The sequence below is a fragment of the Stegostoma tigrinum genome, chromosome 25 (genome assembly GCF_030684315.1).
Source record: "Stegostoma tigrinum isolate sSteTig4 chromosome 25, sSteTig4.hap1, whole genome shotgun sequence".
Lineage (NCBI taxonomy): Eukaryota > Metazoa > Chordata > Chondrichthyes > Orectolobiformes > Stegostomatidae > Stegostoma > Stegostoma tigrinum.
In genome coordinates this window covers 44,116,112-44,137,119 of record NC_081378.1, presented here as the reverse complement: position 1 = coordinate 44,137,119, position 21,008 = coordinate 44,116,112, and the positions used below count along the sequence as shown (strand labels likewise).

General features: G+C 40.8%; 1 protein-coding gene across 1 annotated transcript in view; it reads right to left on the bottom strand.

Annotated features, from left to right (window-relative positions):
- Nucleotides 1-21,008, bottom strand: part of LOC125463064 (phosphatidylinositol 4-phosphate 3-kinase C2 domain-containing subunit beta-like) — a 193,051-nt gene that overhangs the window by 79,211 nt on the left and 92,832 nt on the right. Inside the window, exons 16-18 of the mRNA XM_048553723.2 lie at nt 20,393-20,584; nt 11,211-11,304; nt 6,328-6,422 (exon numbers count right to left, since the gene is read on the bottom strand). Of these exons, the coding sequence (XP_048409680.2) occupies nt 6,328-6,422; nt 11,211-11,304; nt 20,393-20,584 (381 nt within the window). The remainder of the gene's footprint in view (nt 1-6,327; nt 6,423-11,210; nt 11,305-20,392; nt 20,585-21,008) is intronic.

The following is a 21,008-nucleotide window of genomic DNA, read 5'->3' as shown; positions in this document are numbered from 1 at the left end:
GTATTTACTCTGGGGAAATATCTGAAGCACATAAAAGAATAGTTGGCAGCTGTAGTGGAATTAGAAACTGCTGAAGGAACTTGAAAAGTGAAGTAGCACGTTCAGACCCTTGAGCCTCCTTTGCTATTCAATTAGATCAAGAGTAATTTGCTTTACCAGCTCTCAATTAGCTCCTTATTCCCTGATACTGTCACTTAAGAAAAAGCTCTGCCAGTCTTGAAATCTCCAAGTGAACCAGCATCCACTGGATTTCGGGAAGAGATTTCTAGGTTTCTGCTATCATTAGTATAAAGAGCTGCTTCCTGAATTCCCATCTAAATGGCCAAGTTATATTTTTAAAATTATGTTCACTTTTTTCTTGTCTAGTCTAGGACAGCAATAGTTTTTCCAACTGAAACTTTTCAATGTTGTAAACACCTCAATCTTCATCAAAGGACATACTAGACATGTACACTATCCTCATGGTTTAATCACTACAAGAACAAAGTTGCTGGAAAAGCTGAAGGGTTCTGAGGAAGGGTCACCGGACCTGAAACGCTCACTCTGTTTTATCTGTCACAGATGCTGCCAGACTTGCTGAGCTTTCTCAGCAACTTTGTTTTTGTTCCTGATTTACAACATCCACAGTTCTTTTGGTCCTCAGAGTTGAGTCCTTCATTCTAGTGAATATGTAGGCTTCCCCCCATCACTCCTCCTCCTTCAAATTAATTGTAAGCTTTCTGAGGTTTGATGAGTGAAAGTGAATGTAGTATTCCAAATATTGTATGCCTTTAAGATCATGTCTAAATCAATTTGCCTTTTTGTTTACTTTTTATTTGAGTCTATTACCTTTAACAGGCTGGGAGTTGGCTCTAGACCTTGACAAGAGATCATTTTCCCTCTATAAAATGCAAATAGACAGAAAATCATGGGCCAGCAATTACAATGGTGGAAAGCCTTGAACTTCTTATCCAGCTTGTTTCAGAGGAAATTAATTGGTGCTTTATTTGGTTTCTTTTTACGACATTTCAGGGTCTCTCACGCCAAAAATAATTTCGGTTGGTAATAATTACCATCAGTCGTCCTCCTGAACTCCGTGGCAGGTCAGAGGAAGGTTAGAGCAGGGAATTTTGTGAGTAACTTTGTGCTAACTCAGTATTATTGAGACCTTTGAGGGATGGGGAATAAATATCTTTACATCCTTTAGACTCTGACCAATTCCCAAACTACATGAGGCTTGAACTGATTGTTGCTGATTGGTGTGAGGTTGGTTGAAACATTTATGTGACAGTTCTTTGTCTCCTCATCTAATTAAGCTACAAGCCTATTTAAAAATGTCAACCAAAATATTCTTTAAAATGGGCAAACATGGACAGACTTCATTTGCTGTGAACTTTTGAGTGAATTTTCCAGGTTGTGCCTAATGTATTAAAATTTCCTTTGCCTCAGGCTTAAAACAACAAATAAACATGTACAAGAGCAGGATTTGTAAAAGGAAATACTGGAGAAATGTTCTCAGGCAGACAAGGTAACATGGGAGCAGTATTAGGCCATTTAATTAATTGAGCCACCTCCTCCTCCACTGAATATGACCATGGCTGATCAATCCCTTCAGTGCATTTTTTTTCCCACTCTATCCTCCTATCCCTTTACCTCAGTAGGGTTTTGAAATCATTACTTTATACATACTCAATGGTTTCTGTCAGGTGGACAATTCCAAAGATTCATAACCTTCTGAGTGAAAAACAGTCTCCTCATCTTGGTCCTAAGTCACTAATTCTTTAATAACCCTCCCCCCCCACTCCCATTACTTCCTCTTTACTGTACTCTTGGATATCAATTACTCTAACATGGGTAGTTCAGGCTTTCTTTCTCTGAGGAGATAGTGCCAGACTGCTGAAGTCACTGGGTTGGCATTCCAGAACCTTAAACTAATATTCTGGGGATACATGTTTGAATCCTGCCATGGTAGATGGGGAAATTTGCATTTAATAAGAACCCAAAATAAAAAAAAAGATGTTAGCATAATGGTGACCATTATAACCGAGTGTTGTAAAAATCCAGCTTGATTCATAGAATCCTTAGACTGCGGAAGCAGTCCATTCAGCCCATCACGTCCACGCTGACTCTTCCACCCAGACCCACCTCATTGCATTCCTGTAACCGTATGTTTCCCAAAAGCTAATCCACCAAGTCACATCCCTGGACACAATGGGCAATTTAGCATGTCCGATCTAGCTAACCTGCACATCTTTGGGCTGTGGGAGGAAACCAGAGCACCCCTAGAAGAAACCCACATAGACACAAGGAGAATATGCAAACTCCATACAGGCAGTTGCCCGCGGCTGGAATCAAACCCAAGGTCCCTGGTGCCACGAGGCAGCAGTGCTAGCCACCGAGTCACCATGCTGCCTTGGTTCACTAATGGTTTGCAAGAAGGAAATTTGCCAACTTCACCCAGCCTGGCCAAAATCTGAGTCCACACCCACAGCAACATTTGTTGTCGCTTTATTCCGGTTAGGAATGGGCAATAAATGTGAGCTTGGTTTACAGCTAAGACGGTGAAAGGCTCAGATGAGTCATGTCAGGTGGCAGTCGGGAGCTGTCAGGGTGGTTCTGGTCAGGGGCCGTGGTTCTGGGGATCACTGGAGGTGCTACTAAGATGGGAAATAACCCATATTTGGTGTGGGGGGGGGGGACCGTAATTTGGGTCTATGAGGAATCGGGGAGTCGGGGATGGTAGGGTACGGTTTGGGGCAGGTTCAGTATGAGGAAGCGGTGTTGCCTGCTGTCCGTGCGGAAGTCGAGGGAGGGTGGGTGTTAGGTTGAGTTTGGCAGAGTGGGTGTTAGGTCTGAGGAGGCGGGTGGCACTGAGTGTGAATTGGAGTAGGAGGAGGTGTCAGTGGTGAGTTTGGGGGATCAGGTTAGGTAGCTACCTCGGAGTTAGAGCAAGTTTTAATTCCTCTACATTCTCCTGGGTATCTATCAAGTTCAGGCAGTTTGTACCGTCCGAAATCTCTGACTCTAATTTAGAGTTGGGTCAGGTTTATTTGGAGGCTTCCAGATGCTGGTTAATTGTCCATTGGAATGTTGTAACTTCCAGAGCAGTTTTCAGGGAGTGAGCTGCCTTGGAACCTCAGCAACTCCAATGTGCACTGCTGCAAGGATCATCTCTCTGTTGGACGACGTGGTGTGAAGTCAGTGTTTGTGATCTTTGCTCCCAACAACCTCCAATCCCAATAGACAAAGCTGGTATTTCTTAACACATTTTAAGAAGCTGGAATGTGGGCCGATTGCAGGAATTTCAGATCATTCTGTGATCTATGATATAATGATTCCAGCACAGAAGAAGGCCATTTGGCCTATTGTGTCCTTTCTACATGGCACAATAATTTTATCTAGAGCCATCTGAAAGTCCATAAGACCATAAGGCCATAAGACACAGGAGTAGAAGTAAGGCCATTCGGCCCATCGAGTCCACTCCGCCATTTAAATCATGGCTGATGGGCATTTCAACTCCACTTCCCTGCACTCTCCCCATAGCCCTTGATTTCTTGTGAGATCAAGAAATTATCGATCTCTGCCTTGAAGGCATTTAACGTCCCGGCCTCCACTGCACTCCATGGCAATGAATTCCACAGGCCCACCACTCTCTGGCTGAAGAAATGTCGCCTCATTTCCGTTTTAAATTTACCCCCTCTAATTCTAAGGCTGTGCCCACGGGTCCTAGTCTCCCTGCCTAATGGAAAAAACTTCCCAGCGTCCACCCCTTCTAAACCATACATTATCTTGTAAGTTTCTATTAGGTCTCCCCTCAACCTTCTAAACTCTAATGAGTACAATCCCAGGATCCTTAGCCGTTCATTGTACGTTAAACCTACCATTCCAGGGATCATCCGTGTGAATCTCCACTGGACACGCTCCAGTGCCAGTATGTTCTTCCTGAGGTGTGGGGCCCAAAATTGGACACAATATTCTAAATGGGGCCTAACTAGAGCTTTATAAAGTCTCATTCTTCTATAAATTCATATAAAGTCAATTTCTTCCCTCTCTTAAACTTACCACCTGAGGGGACCTCGTGTGGCAGTACCTCATGCAGAGGTAGTGTCCCTAGCCTTGAAACAGGAGGCCCAGGTTCAAGTTCCACCTGTTCCAGAGATATGTAATAACATCTCTATTAGGAAAAATAGGTAAGCTTACAACTTGTCTTCTTTTGAGTCGACCCACCTTCAAGCATTCCTCCTAATAGTTTTTTTTGTTCCTTGGCAAAACTAGTGAACAGGATAGAACTTAAGGTGATAGACTGCAACTTCACATCTTCCAATAATATTCACTAAATCTTCATTTTTCTCCCCTGCAAGAATGATAAATAACTGCTGATTTCTGAAAAGAGTATAAAGTGGGGGGAGAGGCAAACCGTTTTGGGAGCAGCCACCAGGGAGATATTTTAAGAGCTGGAGCTGCAATCTGTGGCTCAAATATCAATGGGACACCATACAAGATTGTGCATGCATGGTTGGTTTTATATTGCTTCAGCTAAACAACATGATTAAACAGTGTACGGGCTTTTCTCCAGCATATAAACACTAAACAAAAGATTGTTCTACTGGCTGGGGATGTACTACAGATTGCAGCCTGTTTTGAACTCCAGTGGAGCAGTCAGTACTGAGTGTTCCAAGTATAGAGCATCAATCTTCCAATTCCAGCCTACAGAAGGCATAACATTGATTTTGCTGAGTGAAGTCTTACTTTAATGTCTTTTATCACTTGCTGTGTAATTAGTCAGCTGTGAGTTATCTTGATTTGGTCAGGAAAGGAGAGTTTCTGTAATTTAGTGCTAGTTTTCACCAATGCTCCAAGCTTCTTTGTCATGTTCCAACGGATACAAACTGACCTGAATGGCAGCTCATGCGACAATAGATCATTAGCAGCAGAGAAGTAATGAAACATTGGAACAAGGGAAGAAAGGGCTTCATTTCTGTGTTACTCAGGCTATTGAAATTCTACCAGGTTTCATGTGAGTTGATACTCTGGGTTATCTCCAGCAGCATCTCCAAGGCAGGCAATACAACTGGAATCACTTTTTTAGCTGCTGTATACAATGGTTCCATTAAGTAATTTGTCCATTGTTCAACACGTAGACACTTTTTCCCTGCAACTAACGTCAGCGGAAATGAAAATCGATAGAGATATATAATGGGCACCACTTTGATCTTATCTAATCTTGGCCATTTTATACTTTGCCGAAAGTTAGGGTCACCATGTACGGATGAATTTGCAGGAACCAGAAACATGCACACAATTAAAGCTACAAAGTTTCATGTTGCTGGAGTGACAGTACTCTACATAATGACAAGTTTGAATAAACCATCTGCATCGTTCCTTGGGTGCTGGTAGCAGGTTGTTATCAAGAATGTCTTCAGATTTGGCCTCAGTGCCTCACAGATTAAACATTTGTTCACATTGAGGTGCTGGGGGCAGGGTAGTCAATATAATGCCATTTCATTGAGGTGCACAATTTGCCCAATGTTTCTGTGCAGTGGGAAAACCCAGAAGGCGGAATGCCACTCATTCATACAGTGCTCTTTTCTACTCTTTCCTTTGGTTCATCATCATTGCAGAAGTCATCCAATGTTGATTAGATTGGATTCCCTACAGTGTGGAAACAGGACATTTGGCCCAACAAGTCCACATCGCCTCTTGGAGCATCCCACCCTGACCCATCCCCCTATATCCCACACACCCCTAAACACTACGGACAATTTAGTGTGGCCAATCCACCTAGCCTGCACATCTTTGGACTGTGGGAGGAAACCGGAGCACCCGGAGGAAACCCAGGCAGACACGGAGAGAATACGCAGACTCCGCACAGGCAGTTACGTGAGGCTGGAATCGAACCAAGGTCCCTGGTGCTGTGAGGCTGCAGTGCTAACCACTGAGCCACCATGCTCCCCCATGTGAGCAACCAAGGGTGGGGATAGAATTGGGCAGACAGAAGGTTGGAAGCTGTTTATGGGGCCGTTAACAGTTCCTGCAAGAAGACTTTTTAAAATGCACTCAAGAAACATGTCATCATGTGGTCTGCAGCATTCCCTTAAAAGTAATGGACTGTCTTTGCATGACAATCATTGCAGAGAAAGCACCTAGCTTAACAAACCAGAGGCCCCAAAATGCCACGGTCAGAAGCAGAGTGGAAAATACGTTACAGCAGAATGCTGGTGAGTGGAGGTGTTTCTTTATCCTGTTTTAACTGAATGGGGATGTGCTAATTCTCACTCTGAATTGTTGAAACCTTCAGCGATGGTTGACCCTGAATTTGAAAAGAGAAGTTTGTATCTCTGCACTTACCAGTACAAATGATGTGCAACTCGAATATTCCTGATTGAACGATCGAGTAAAAGTTCCACAAGGGGGCTATTAAGATGCCATTCAAATTTTACTGCCTGTTAAAAGTAGCATAGGATTTTAAAAATTCACTGTTGCATTTGATACACAGTTTGCCAGTCGACATTCCCAATTTCAGTCACTAACATAACACCCATGTCACGATTCACCTGATAAATCTCTGCGATCATGATTGGCAATTTGTATTTGATAAATGTCAGCAACAAGTATGTAGTAATTCAGAGTTTGTCGAAGGCACCCTGTTGTAATTGTGCAGGAAAATTAATCCTTCAAATCACCACCATTGCTCACCATGTTCTATGATGAACACTTGGCTAAGTATAGTTAGAGTTACTGCCACCATTCTCTTTTTAGTTTGGAATAAATATGATCTACTTTTGTCTGTTTGGTGGAGGAAACAATTAGGTAGTCTAAAGAAAAGAGGCTTTTGCCTCAAAGAAGATGTAGTTTAAGGCATGATAAAGATCAGAAACAAGTTGCATTGATATGATACAGGAGATAGAAAACCTTAGTGGTAGCTGCATCTCCTTCAAGACACAGAGTGATTCTGCTATTCCCCACTCCTTGTCCTTGTGACATCAGCAGTTCAAGTGGAGCTTAATACACTGGAATCATAGAATCCCTACAGTGCGGATAGAGCACATTCAGCCCATTGAGCCAGAACCAGCTCTCCAAACAGTATCTTGCTCTCATGCCACCCTAGCATTAACCCTTTCAGATCATTATCTGATACAACACCCTACATCCTCATTAAAATGTTAATTATAGATGCTCAAAAATCATTCATCTCATGTTAAACATTAGAGTGAATATTACACATTCACAACCTACCAGTGACTACTCGCATGCTTGTTAGTATAACGTTACAGATAGGTTTCCAACATATCTATAAGATTCATTCCTCCTATTATTTTTTAAAAATTCATTCCTGAGGTGTGGGTATCACTGAATAGGCCAGCATTTATTGTCCATCCCCAATTGTCAGGAGGACAGTTATCAATTTACCCAATTACTGTGGGTCTGGAGTCACATGTAGGCCAGATCAGGTAATGATGGCAGACTTTCCTCCCTGAATGACATTAGTGAACCAAACGGGTTTTTATGATGATCAACAATGGTTGCACGATTACCATGAGACCAGTTTCTTATTGCAGATTCTTAAGGAATTCAAAGTTCACCATCTGCCAAGGCGGGATTTAAAACTGTGGATTCAGAGCATTAGTCTGGGGTTTCGGATCACTAGCCCAGTGACATTACCGGTACACTGCCGTCTCCTCTTGATTATCAGCGTAATCAGGAATCCACATTAGCAAAGGTCAAGATTATCAGTGACCATTAATGATGTATACCTAGAGATCAGTTTTTAATCAGCACTTTACACATGGGGGCAGTGTCAGGGTGGAATTAATGACTTAGATGGTCAATAAATCAAAGTTGCCAATCTTAAAATGTAATGCTGGGAACACATTTACATTATTGTATTGAAGGGCAGTTTTATATAATGGAGTGTTAATAGATGATCCACTAATCACTTCAGATCCTTCTTGGCATTTTTGGTTGTGAATTGTTAGTTTGTCTTTGAGGATGCTTCAGTAACCATTGATTGTGTAGTGGGCTGCTAAATACAGAACTGTGAGAAGCTAAATGACCTTCAAAACTGCAAATCTAAGTCATTTCTTATCACAGGTCCAGTAATCCCAGATTAAGGAGCTTTACTATCAAGTGTTTGAAATGAGGAAATAAAAGAAACTATGATAAAAAGGACATTTTATTTTCCTTTTGGTGTGTTTAATTTTCAGCTAGATTTCTGTAAACACAGGAACATGCTTTGAAGCCTTGAGTGAATTATCTCCCCAGTTAAATATGCCACATTAACCATCACAGCTAGCATTGTTAAAATGTGTTTAATGCAAAAAAAAATCCCAAGGCACTTTTCAGCAGTGTTATTAGTTTTGGACCAAACCATTCGGAGGTATTCGGAGAATTGGGCGGATCAATATTCAAAGATAGTAAAGTGTGAAGCTGGATGAACACAGCAGGCCAAGCAGCATCTCAGGAGCACAAAAGCTGACATTTTGGGCCTAGGCCCTTCATCAGAGAGGAAACGTCAGCTTTTGTGCTCCTGAGATGCTGCTTGGCCTGCTGTGTTCATCCAGCTTCAAACTTTGCTATCTTGGATTCTCCAGCATCTGCAGTTCCCATTATCAATATTCAAAGAGTTGGGTTTATAGAGAGGATTTTGAAGAAGGAGGGGTGGAGAGGCTGGGGGTGGTGTGGGATATGTGTTTGAGAAAAGAATTCCAGAGTTTAGGACCTGTGCAGCTGATGGCAAAGTCACCAATATTGCTGTGCTGGAAATTGGTGATAGGCAAGACAGCTGTATTCAAGGAGCATAGAAGTGTTGGTGAGTGGGAGGGATGCAGGAGATTACAGTGAAAAGGAGTGGTAGCATCACAGACAGACTTACAATCAAGGATGAGAATTTTGAAATTAGGGTGTTGTCAGATTGTGAATTAATGCCAATCAGTGAGCACAGGGGCAATGGGTGAAGGGGGCCTGGTGTGAGCTTTTAGGGTAAGGACTGCAGAGATTTGGATGAGCTGATTTTTACAGAGAGCTGGATGCCAGCTAGAGGAGCATTGGAATAATTACATCTGTGAGTGATGATTCTGCAGTTCAGTGCTCCCGGGAATGAGGGGATCATGAGCTGTCACAGGCTGGAGTTGTATCACTCTGAGTGCCAGACCCGCTGTCGGCACACCTCTGGAAACTAACTCGTCGCGTTCCTACTCTGCATTGTTCCCCTGTGATTTGTGTGAGGTAGTGGATACAAGGTACAGTGGTCAGGAAACATAACAGTATAGAAAATAGGAGCAGAATTTGGCCATTTGGCCCTTTGAGCGTGCTCTGCTACTCAATATGGTCATGGCTGAGCATCCAACTCAGACGCTATTCATGCTTTCTCCCCATACTCTTTGATCCCTTGAGCCCTAAGTACTATATCTAACTCCTTCTTGAAAACATTCAGTATTTTGGCCTTAACTGCTTTCTGTGGTGGAAAATTCCACTTGCTCACCACTCTTTGGGAAAGATATTTTGCTTCATCTCAATCCTAAATGGTCTACCCCATATCCTTAGACTGTGAAATGCGAAGTACAAATTGCCCCAGGAAGGCTATTAGTTGAAATTACAAAAGTGATCTCAAAAACGTAAAAACAAAACATTGATATAACGTATAATCCGTAGGAAATGTATTTAACTGCTTTGGAAATCATTAAATAAAAGTAAATCCTAATCCTATAAATGATACATTTCACTGGCATTCTAACTCACACATTTCACTTTGGGTTCTACCTGCATATATGACGATTACAGATTGATTGCTGATGTAATTTGTAATTTTTTTGTCGAGATTAACAACATTAGTAGGTGAGGATATGAAAAGAGGGCCACCGAAGACCAGCTACTTCATTAAGTCTGCCCAAACCGAAGAATGAATCATGCATAAGAGGAGGCCGTTCGGCCCAGCTTATCTCTGCTAACACTTTGAAATTTATTTCCGCACCACAGATTGTCCTGACAATACTGAAAATTGTTACTCTTTGAGTTCATGTCCAAATGACTTTGAAAGTCCTTGCGGAATCTGAGTTCAGATAACGAATTCCAGAACCTTGTAAACCAATGTGTGAAACTGTATTATTTCATATCCCCTCAAGTTCTTTCACTAATTTTAAATCTCTAATTGGCACACTTGCCAGACAAAGTAGTTTCCACCTAATTACCCTATCAAAGTGCAGCAATTCTCTGTTTAGCTTCCTTCACTACAAGGAGAACAATCAAAGCTTCTCAAATCTTTTCACATAACTGAAGTCCCTCCTACCGGGTAAACTCACACTGAACTCCTCTGCAAAGCTTTGGCATTCTTTCTGAAGTGTTGTGCACACAATTTCCTCACCTGGGCTCTAACCAAATTGGCTTCATGTTACTTGAGTTTTTGTATTCAATACTTCCATCAAGAGGTTTCATATATTTACTAAAAAATCTGATCAATTTGTCCAACTGCATGACAATATTTGGGAATATGCTCCAGCATCCATCTCAGAATGATGGTTGTAGCTTATGACCAAAGATTTCCTTACTGTGTGGTTGTGTACCCAAGTAATAACATGATTTTCCATCCTGAGAACGTGATCATGGCTGCAACCTGGCACAATGCTGACATGCAAAAGAAGAGCATGATGTTCTGTAGCGTACACCGCAGTAGTACCATAATGTGGTAAAATAACCTGGTAAAATAGCCTACACCAACTATTTACCCCCCGTTCTCCATAGCTGCCAATTCCTGCTGAGCTGATGTTAATGACTGCTTTTTAATTTCAGCTCTAAGCTTTGAACTTAACTAGTGCAGGACACCACCCTGATTGCAATGAAGCTCCAGCTTCATACTTCCTGAACACAGCTCACTGAACTGAGATCAACAGGGGAACCTAGTTGTATCCCTTGGGGTCTGCGGATCTAATCACTGGTCAGACTGCGTCAGCCAGTACAGTAGGGGATTCCTATGTAGTATGCTTCATAACAAGTGGACAAACCAAACATTAAGAGAATGCACAGCAGTTGTGTTGGCCATTTTGTATATTGCATGCAGATTGTATGCCCCACTTCTACAAATCTCCCCCTTTGACAATTACACTATTGACTTGTCAGACAAGCTAAAATCTGTTTTTAGAAGACTAGCTCCACTTTGCAACAGTCTGCAAGCTAGAAGAATGATGTTTGCTTTCTATTCTGCCATATAATGCAATATTTTTTCAGGGTGTATTTACCTGAACTAACTGCGGCAGATAATCTAATAACTCATCATCCGGGATAGATCCAATCTGTTGGACTGCAGTCTGACGAATCTCTTGATCTGAAAAGCTTATCAAATAGAAACAAAATGAATGAGTGAGTGAACTTACTTCCATCATTAAAATACACATCACAGCTGAACAATATTATGTTGCAGCTGACCCCAATTTAGCCAAGAACTGAATTTTGGAAAAATAAAGCGATTGTGCTTACTATCAGAATAAAGTTAATCTGTTTCATGAGGTGGCAAATTGAAACATCTCTTTATGACCAGATTTTTCTTCTTTTTTGAAAAGAAAGTAAGAGAGAGATGTCTCTTTTCATAAATTTGAAGACGACATGCTCGTGAGAGGTTTAGAAGATTTTGCTATGGTGATTTTGTGTAGCACAATTTTCTCATTTGAAATGATAGGGACCAAAACAATCATACTGCATGTACAATGAATCTTTAATGCTTCTGAAGTAAGTATTATGCCATAAGGCAATGATGAATGAAAAGCTAATTAAAGCTGTTGTGGCATTTGTAAAACCATTGCGTACTGGCTGAGCAGCAAACTCATAAAATACATTCCACTGTTCAGAGTTTTGTTGGGCTGGAATGGAGTATTAGGATGATCTATTTTGACTAGAGAAATTAACCCTTAAACCAGTTTAACTGTTTTAGACATTGAGAAATGAGAAACCTGGCAATTTAGTACATGTTACATGAACTTCAGAATTGTTTCACTGGTTGAGAAAGAAAATCAAGTTTAAGCAAGAATTGTGTTGTAAAAAAGCAGCATAGGACTCCAGTGGAGGTAACACTTACTGTACTGTTGGTTATTAAAGTTATTGATTGCTGTGTCTGCATAAAGGAATATCAAGAAGACAGTGTAAGCAAGAATAGCAGGCTCATGCAAAGAACACTGCACACCTCATGAAGACAATAGGAAAATGCTGCAGAAAGGAATTCCCATGGGGAGTAACATTGAGTGCACTCACACTGGTAATACATTTGTGGGTCTGCAGAGATCTACAACATCAGAAAAAAGGGAAGACCATTCAGCTCTTTAAATCTACTTCTCCAGTCACATGGATATAAGTTGATCTACACCTCCATTTAATTTGTCTGTCTAAGCTTCATGACCCTTCTGAAATAATTATCTATTAATTTCAGTGTTAAATACTTGAGTTAACCAGTTACCCACTGCTTTTTGAGGGAGAGAGATCCAGAATTCTAATATCCTTCATTTGAAGAAGCAATTCCTGATTTACTTTATGAATGACCAATCTCTAATTTTAAAGGTTATATTCCTTCATTATTAACTGCTTTGTGAGAAGGAATAGTTACTCTGTATCTACAGTATTGAATTCCTCTGGCATGTGACATGTCAAACACTTCAATCAGATCACGCCTCCTGTACTCAAAAGATTGCCAGCCAATACTTATACATCCCTTTCATTACATATTAATTTCTGTTGTATGCTGCATTAACGTGCCCATTAGTTCTAATAATGAGGTAATATCCAATGACTAGTGGCACTTATAGACTTGTATGTCGAATCCACTTTCCAAAACATAAGATTCAAATAACATTCTGCATGTAGCAAAAAAGGAACAGTTCCTGTTTCAGCAATCCCCAAAGAAGGTGCATTTTGGCAAACAATATTCAAGAGTGAGTGAAGGGGTAATACTGTATCCAGAAGAATACAAACATCGGGGGACAAATCAAGGAAGTACAACTTTGTAAAGGTGGGCTCATTGACTCACTTGCCCTGAGTTACATGACAGCACATGATGGTGTGGATAATTTGAAAAGAGTCATCCAAGTCTTTCATCTGACATTTTCAGGGAACAAAACCAATGGTCACAATAGACATTGATGCCATTTGTGGCACATTACATATGTTAGCTACACAACATGTACCACAGATATTTAGGCTCTTCTTGAGTCAGATAGCTGAAAATGTATTTGCAACCTTAACTGTACACAAGGTTATAATATCATAACTTATATATGTCATTTGGGTTCTATGGTTACTGGTGTATTGTATAGTAGCCACACATAACAAACTGATTATATTGGCTCCATTAAACAGAAAATGCTTTGTTTATTGTAGATTCTTTGTGACCCAACACGAATAATGGAGTTTCAAAGGTTTGATCTGGCATCTTTTTAAGTTAAATTGAAACAACTATAGCTGAGGGAGCAATCCTTTCAGTATTACTTTTAATTTTAGCTAGTATTAGTCCTGAGAAGACCTTGGAATAGGGGATAGCTGTGTTGAAAAGAGCTTCTGAGACGGATATATAATGTGTTAGGTCCTTAGAGAGAACAGTTAATGGTTAGACCCAGACCAGATAAAACCTGAAAGTGGTTATTTAAGCTTAGTATGTTGAAGCTCAAGTGTAAGGGTGCTTCAAGAAGTAGCTACCTGCAGTTCCAGTTTAAAAGTTGAAGGAACAGTGACCTAAACCTACCAAAGTGTCAATCGGAAGGATTCTGGTGTGAGTGTTATATGAGTGGTGTTTTGGGAACTGTGCCAGGGTTGTGTTTTAAATACTGGATGAGGACTATGTTTTGGGTACTGTCTGTTGTGATTATTTTCAATTTAAAGAAGTGTTTTCAGATTATAATTTTATTGTGTATTTTAAATCTTTGAAGTTATTTTGTAAGTAGATGGTTTGGATGGTTCTATTTTATCTATGATCTCTTTGTAATAAACTTCCTCTTGTTGTTAAAGCAAAAATCTGCAGCATTGCATACTTATGTTTCAGTGACGGGCCACTTTGTTCAAGCCAAAGCTAAATCAAATGTGTTCCATCAAGCCAGATTTCTGCCTGTGATCTCACTTATCCAGGGACAGCATCAGTTGGGGTCACAGCAGCTATGAATAAGATGCTTGAGAGTGATGTTATGGTCTGGAATTTTTCATGTTACAACTGATGGATTTGTCAACCCATCCATCATGATCATACACAAATCTGTACATTCTAGGAGACTGATAGTGTACAATTTTTCCATTTTAACAATGCAAAAGGTTCTGGGGTTCAAGTTGAGGATACAAATGGGCATTTAGAATGGACAGTGTCACTGCATGGGATGTTAGTCCGATTATAAACAGTTAGCTTATCTTGTGTGAACTACACCACATTGCACAGTTTTCTCAGTACTTCTTGTATAAGATGAATGAAAGATGATACTTTGATTTGGGGTATATGATTAGCATGGAGGTAAATGTTTCAGCTTTTCCTGTTTGTGACCATGTTCTGTCAAGTTTACCACACTTATTGACAAACTGGAGCCTGTAATAAGATTGCAGTTACTTTTGCATTTCATTGCCAGGCTTGTGTTTCATGGACATAAGTTTCTTTGGCATTGTTCATTAGTTAGCTCTCCTTTACATGTTGTTGTGGAGTACTGGGTGGTACATTGTGTTTCCCTGTGTAATTACTTTAACTGAGAGAGAGAAAATAGGAACTGTGGATGCTGGAGAATCTGAGATAACAAAGTGTGGAGCTGGATGAACACAGCAGGCCAAGCAGCATCTTAGGAGCACAAAAGCTGACTTTTCGGGCCTAGAACCTTCATCAGACTTTGTGAAATCTAATTACTTTACCTACTTTTGTCCTCTTGTAGAGAGTAGTTTGCATATTTCATGAAATGCTGGATCTTTTGACCAGTGAGACAAGCCATATTCTATGCATTTTAAGGTTCCACTCAACCTATTGACAGGTGCAATAGTTATTCTAGAGACAAGCAGTTGCAGATGATGACAACCAGGTGCAGAGCTGAATGAACACAGCAGGCCAAGCAGCATCAGACGAGCAGGAAAGTTGATGTTCTTCAGTTTTCTGAAGAAGGGTCTAGACCCGAAATGCCAGCCTTCCTGTTCTTCTGATGCTACTTGGCTTGCTGTGTCTATCCAGCTCTACACCTTGTCTCAGATTGTCCAGCATCGGCAGTTCCTACTATCACTTGTTGATAATGCTGGCCTGCTACAATTACTTCAGCAGTCTAGCAGTGCATCAAGTGACTTTTGGAACGATTTGATGGGCCTAGAGACAATGGCAAGTTCCATAAGCCTAAACCAGCTTTCGTATCTTCATGTCAACATCTATCTACAAATTTTTCAATTGTTTCACATGTCTGCTATCAGTCTGACATGAAGACAAGCCTATGTACGCTGAAATTGATTTGAATTATAAGTTGATCTTAGAAAATCTGAAAAACTTCATTAGATCCTTCTGGTCACTGTCAGAACTACTGGAGGGTTTTCTTCTTCTTAATCCTTCAGTGCCTGAAGCGTGAAGAAGTTTAGCTGCTTGTTGTACTTTGTCAGTTATCTGCTGTTCCATAAATTGAAGAGTTACGTGTTTTATTAATAACTGAAGTTGCGTCAATGGTGCACCAGCTCATCCCTAACAGTTTGCTTTCACCTTTTTGCTCTTTAAAATGTGAGTCTAAGAATCTGTGATGCATTTCTGCCTTTTTGGTGGTTTCAGTTGCCTTTTTTTTTACTGTATTGTTATGATTCCAGCTGATGGTAAGACTGGATAAGTCAAATCTTAAAATGAAATCTGGCTCGAAACATTGTAAGTTTTATCTTTGCAATTTTTCTTACCATGAGGTCAGTCACTGATCACATTTACAAGTGGCTGCCAATGTACATTTAATAACAGAACATCAAAGCTTATGACACACAAAAGGAAAAACAACGCAAACTATTTACACTGTCCAAAAACGAGCTGAGCCAGATTTACTACAAATAGCAGAAATAAAGAATCAATCATTTTACCCTCAACAACGACCTTGTGGATACTGAAAGCTCAGTGAAGAGTCACCTTTGCTTACATTTTAACAGTTCCTTCTTCAATTGGCATGTCCAACCTCTTCCAGAGGTGTATGAAGCTTTTTCTTGTTAGTATTAAGCCACTTGGTATTTATTTTCGTATAGTCATAGAGCTTCAAAATCCCCCCTCCCCCGACCGCATCCCAAAACCAGACCAGCTCGTCCCCGCCTTCCTATCCCCTCCTCCACCTCAAGCCCCACCCCCATCTCCTGTTTACTAACCCCACCCTACCCCTTTGACCTGTCTGCCCTCCCTGGACTCACCTATCCCCTCCCTAACTCCCCACCTACATTCACCTCTACTGGCTCCATCCCCGTCTCTTTGACCTGTCTGTCTCCTCTCTACCTATCTTCTCCTCTATCCATCTTCTATCCGCCTCCCCCTCTCTCCCTATGTATTTCAGAATCCCCTTCCCCTCCCCCATTTCTGAAGAAGGGTCTTGACCTGAAACATCAAGCTTTCCTGCTCCTCTGATGCTGCTTGGCCCGTTGTGTTCATCCAGCTTCACACCATGTTATCTCAGATTCTCCATCATTGGCAGTTCCTACTATCTCTCCCTGAACCTCCTATGCTCCAAAAAGAAAACAAGCAAAGTCTATCCTGTTTCTCCTCATAACTGAGACTTTTCATCCCAGGCCTAGGGACTCCACTCTGTACCCTCTCCAGTGCAGTCACATCCTTTCAAAAGTGTTGTGACCAGAACTGCGCAGTATTCCAGATGTTGCCTAACCAGTACTTCATAAAGTTGTAACAAGACTTCATTGCTCCTATATTTCACGCCCCAGCTAATGAAGGCAAGTGTCCCATGTGCTTTCTTCACCACCCTGTCTATCTGACACCTTCAGGGATCTATGGACTTGTACACCAAGGTCCCTAGATTCCTCAGTACTTCCTAAAGACCTACCATACGTTGTCTATATCCTTCTCTTTTTAAACCTCCCAAAATGTATAACCTCACATTTATTAGAATTCAATTCCATCAGTCATTGCTCTGCCAAATATACAAGCTCACCTGTGATTGCCTAAGATTATCCTCCTCACTATCAACAGCACCATCAATTTTTGTGTCCTTTGTTGGTGGAACCAACAAATCCAGAGAACCTTGAGGATCAAAGGATTGCATGAAGAGAAAAATGGAGGCTCATGGCAGATACCAAGGGCTCAAAACAGTGGAAGCCTTAGAGGAAAACAGAATGTGCAAGGGCACACTTAAAAAAAGAAACTAGGAGAACAAAAAGGGGGTGGGAAAGAATAATGACAGGTAAAAGAGAGGAAAATCCCAAATTACAATACAGGTACATTAAGGATAAATGGATAACCAGGAAAGAATAGGGCCCATTAAGGATGACAGTGGTAATATATGCACGGAAGCACAGGGTATAGATTGGGTTCTAAATTGTCTTGGAGTTCGCTGGTGAGAGAGATGAGGTAGCTGTAGAAATCAGAGAGAAGGATTTTGATGTCATTGAGGAAGTTAACATAGGCAGAGAGGAGATTGTGAGAGATCAGGCAGGCTAAAGCAAATAAATCTCCAGGGCTGGGTTAAAAGTATCTCAATCAAGTTGAGCCAGATAAGGTTGGAAATATCAGTGGTTCTGGCAATGACTTTCCATTCCATCCCAGCCACAGGAGAGATGCCAGAGGACTGGAGGACATCTCATGTGGCACTGTTATTCAAGGAGGGAGCAGGAGGAGCATTGTTCCATCTAAATAGTTACTGATAGTGCAGTGCGAATGGCCAATTGTCCCTGAGGCTTCTGCGGCCCTGAGTGCACAGCTCAATTGTAGCTTGGCACATGTGACTGAACCACACCTTTACTCTGTCACTTACGTGAGAAAAATTTCTTATTGAAATAACACACATTTATGGCCTGCCACATTGTTTGCCATCTGCATTCTTGAGCATCTTTCATTCTTTCACCGGTACATCTGTGCTGAAAATTCCTCTTCATTATTGGCATGGCATTCTGAATTGTTTTCACCTTTTTGCTGAGTTAAGTTTGCACTGGAATGCAACACTCACATTTCATTTGTTGCTATCTATGTAATTCTGTGCCATTTGTTGACCAGTGAAAAGACTATAAAGAGTAGTCAAATTGCTCTCTCCGCTAAGTTCCAAAAACCAGCTTGTGGAACAAATGAATAACTAGTTTTCTATACATCTGTCATCAACAACATGCAGAGCAAAACATGGGCTGTACATAGCAATATAGTTCATTTACACATTTATTGTACAAGGCTTTGGCAGTAACATAAACCCCACTTGGCTATACTGCATTCATTGAATTTTTTTTGCCTCCTAATTTGTCATTCACCAAAGCACCTTTTCCCCTCCTTTCGTCTAATTTCCTTGCAACATTTCATCAAGAGCTAATGCCAGTTCCTCCTCCGCATGACACCCCAGGCAAGTCAGCCCCATTGAGGCTTTGGTGGCAATGAGCCTAAAAGGAATGAATTAGGTTGCATCTGCCAAGTGCTAAACCCAATCTGTTCATCATTGTACGGTATGTTTACAAATCCATTTGCAAAGCCAGATTTTTTTTACATTGTAGGCAACAGGAGGGCAGTAGAGGGAACAGGCGTCGCTGACAGGGCATTGTCTCAAATTGATTAGCCTGTGGTGACTGGATTCTTATAGTTCTATTAGTGGGAATGTTGAAAGATGTTATCAGTTTATCCTGTAATCATAGTGCTGTGAGGCTGCCTTTCAAAACCTCCTCCCACTAACACACACTGTAACCGCTGGTAGCAGTTTATTATCCTGTCAAAAATACTTCTGAATTTCAAGAAAATAAAAGTTCTTCACAGCTAAATTCAAGCTTTTTGTCTTCAGGTTAACCTAAGTTATGCACCATGTTAAACCAAATTTAAAAATTTGTTTTGGGACAGGTTGCCTGCTTTAGCCTTGTAATTCCTTGAGTACAGAAGAATAAGGGGTGACATAATTGGAGGGTTTAAAAAAAATAAAAGGGTAGATAGAAAGAAACTATTTTGTCTGGTGAAGGAGTCCAAAATGAAGGGGCAGGACCTTAAAGTTAAAGCTAGATTATTTTAGGGTTGATGTCAGGAAGCAGTTCTTAACTCAAGCAAGTTGGAAAGCTGGAACTTACTTCCCCAAACAGTTGTAAATTTTGAAAATGACAATCTAAAATTTCAAAGCTGAGATTGATGGATTTTCATGAGGGAAAAGATATTAAAGGCAATGGAATCAAAGTGGGCAGATGGAATTAAAATACAGATCAGCCATGATTGATCAGTTGGACGATAAGAGACTTGAAGGCCAACTCAAGTTCCCACGTTCCTAGATACTCTTGGGGCCTAAATGCAAAGCTTAAATCAAAGTTCCTATTCATTTATTTTCTTCTCCAATTGCTGTTACAGAACAATCTCTGTTCTTTGATTTAGGACCTAGACCACATTGAGGCAAACCTTTCTTAACTTGACAGCTACAAAGCTGAAACATGACAAAATAACAAGTATGAAATGGATTTGCAAAGGTACCTTGGAGCTTTAGGGTTTTGAGTTGGTTCATCAACGCTTGATCAGAGGGTTGCAGTTGGGCCATTTCCCCGATCCTACAGCCCCTGCCAAACACATTCCCACACAGCTAAATTCGCCTCTGAATTAAAACACTCTGTTTGATACAAAACAAACAAGCAAAGGCCACTAGTTGAAAAAATCCAGTCGATAGAAATTGTGATTGTGCGAAATTGTATAAAACACCAATTCCCTATTTCGTTCCTTCAATCCAAGAAATGTGAATGTGACAAAGTCACAACAGCTTCTTCACTGATAATTTCTAAACTTCAGCACCACATGATCTAATCTGGGTGCATGATCCTTCTGAACTGTTTGCAGTGAAGGGATGGACCTAGTTTCAGCTGACTCAGAGTGATTCGGATAATTCGCCTACATTTTTCAATCCTAACTGCATCGTGACACCATACGAATATGACAATTGTATTTCCTACAATGGCCATCTGTGTGAATCCCTGACTGAAACTGAGAGGCGATGTGCAGTTTTATGTTGACAAATTACATTTACTTTGCTTGACACTCGCAAGCATATATTTCTGGAGGACTTTTCATGGCAGAGAAAACAAACTTCCGTCCCAAAAGCCCAAATGATAACTTATTGTATCTCCCAGGACTAAATATTTAATATGGTAAAGTTAAAGGTGACTTACTGGGCTACTTTAGCCCAAACATGAAATTGATGAAGGAGAATCTTTAGAAGCTATTATCTTTAAATAAAGTCTAATATTTCCAGAACATTTTTGGTAATTGGGAGGATAATCACTTGGACATCAGACAGACTCTTACCTTGAAAGCAATAGACCCAGTGTCTCCAAAGGGTTTGCTGAAACATTCCACCTCCTGAGCACTGCATAACTCTCAGACAGTGAATCTGAACCACAGCTAGGTGCACTGCCCAGTAAGAGAGGAAGGAAACAGTTTGAACTGTTACAGAATGAACGGTTTGTCCAGAGCAAGTTTTTCTCTTCTTCTTCAATCCTGCAAGCAACAGCAGAACAGAAGTGAAAATGTTGTGACACCAAAGCCTGACATCTGACAGGTTGTAGTCATGATGAATGGTACCAGCATTTCAGAATTGGAACATTTTCCCTTGAGTGAAAAACTGAGCCAGCATGACACAAGTCAAAACTTTCTTTGACAATATATCTGAGCCTTAATCCGAGGCCAGCTACCTGTCTTTTAGATTCTTGCACTTCAAATCCCTGTCACCCTTGATATGGGAATTGTCAACTCAAAGTCAATTAATATCAGATTGATTGAGTACTTTTGTATCTGAGGCATTCCATTTTCTGAACATTTGATCAAAATCCCTGCCAGGGAGTGTGAACATTGCATTTTTACTGTGAGAGAAAGTGAAACAAGTTGGATATAAACTCAGATATAAGAAATAAATTGTGTTCCA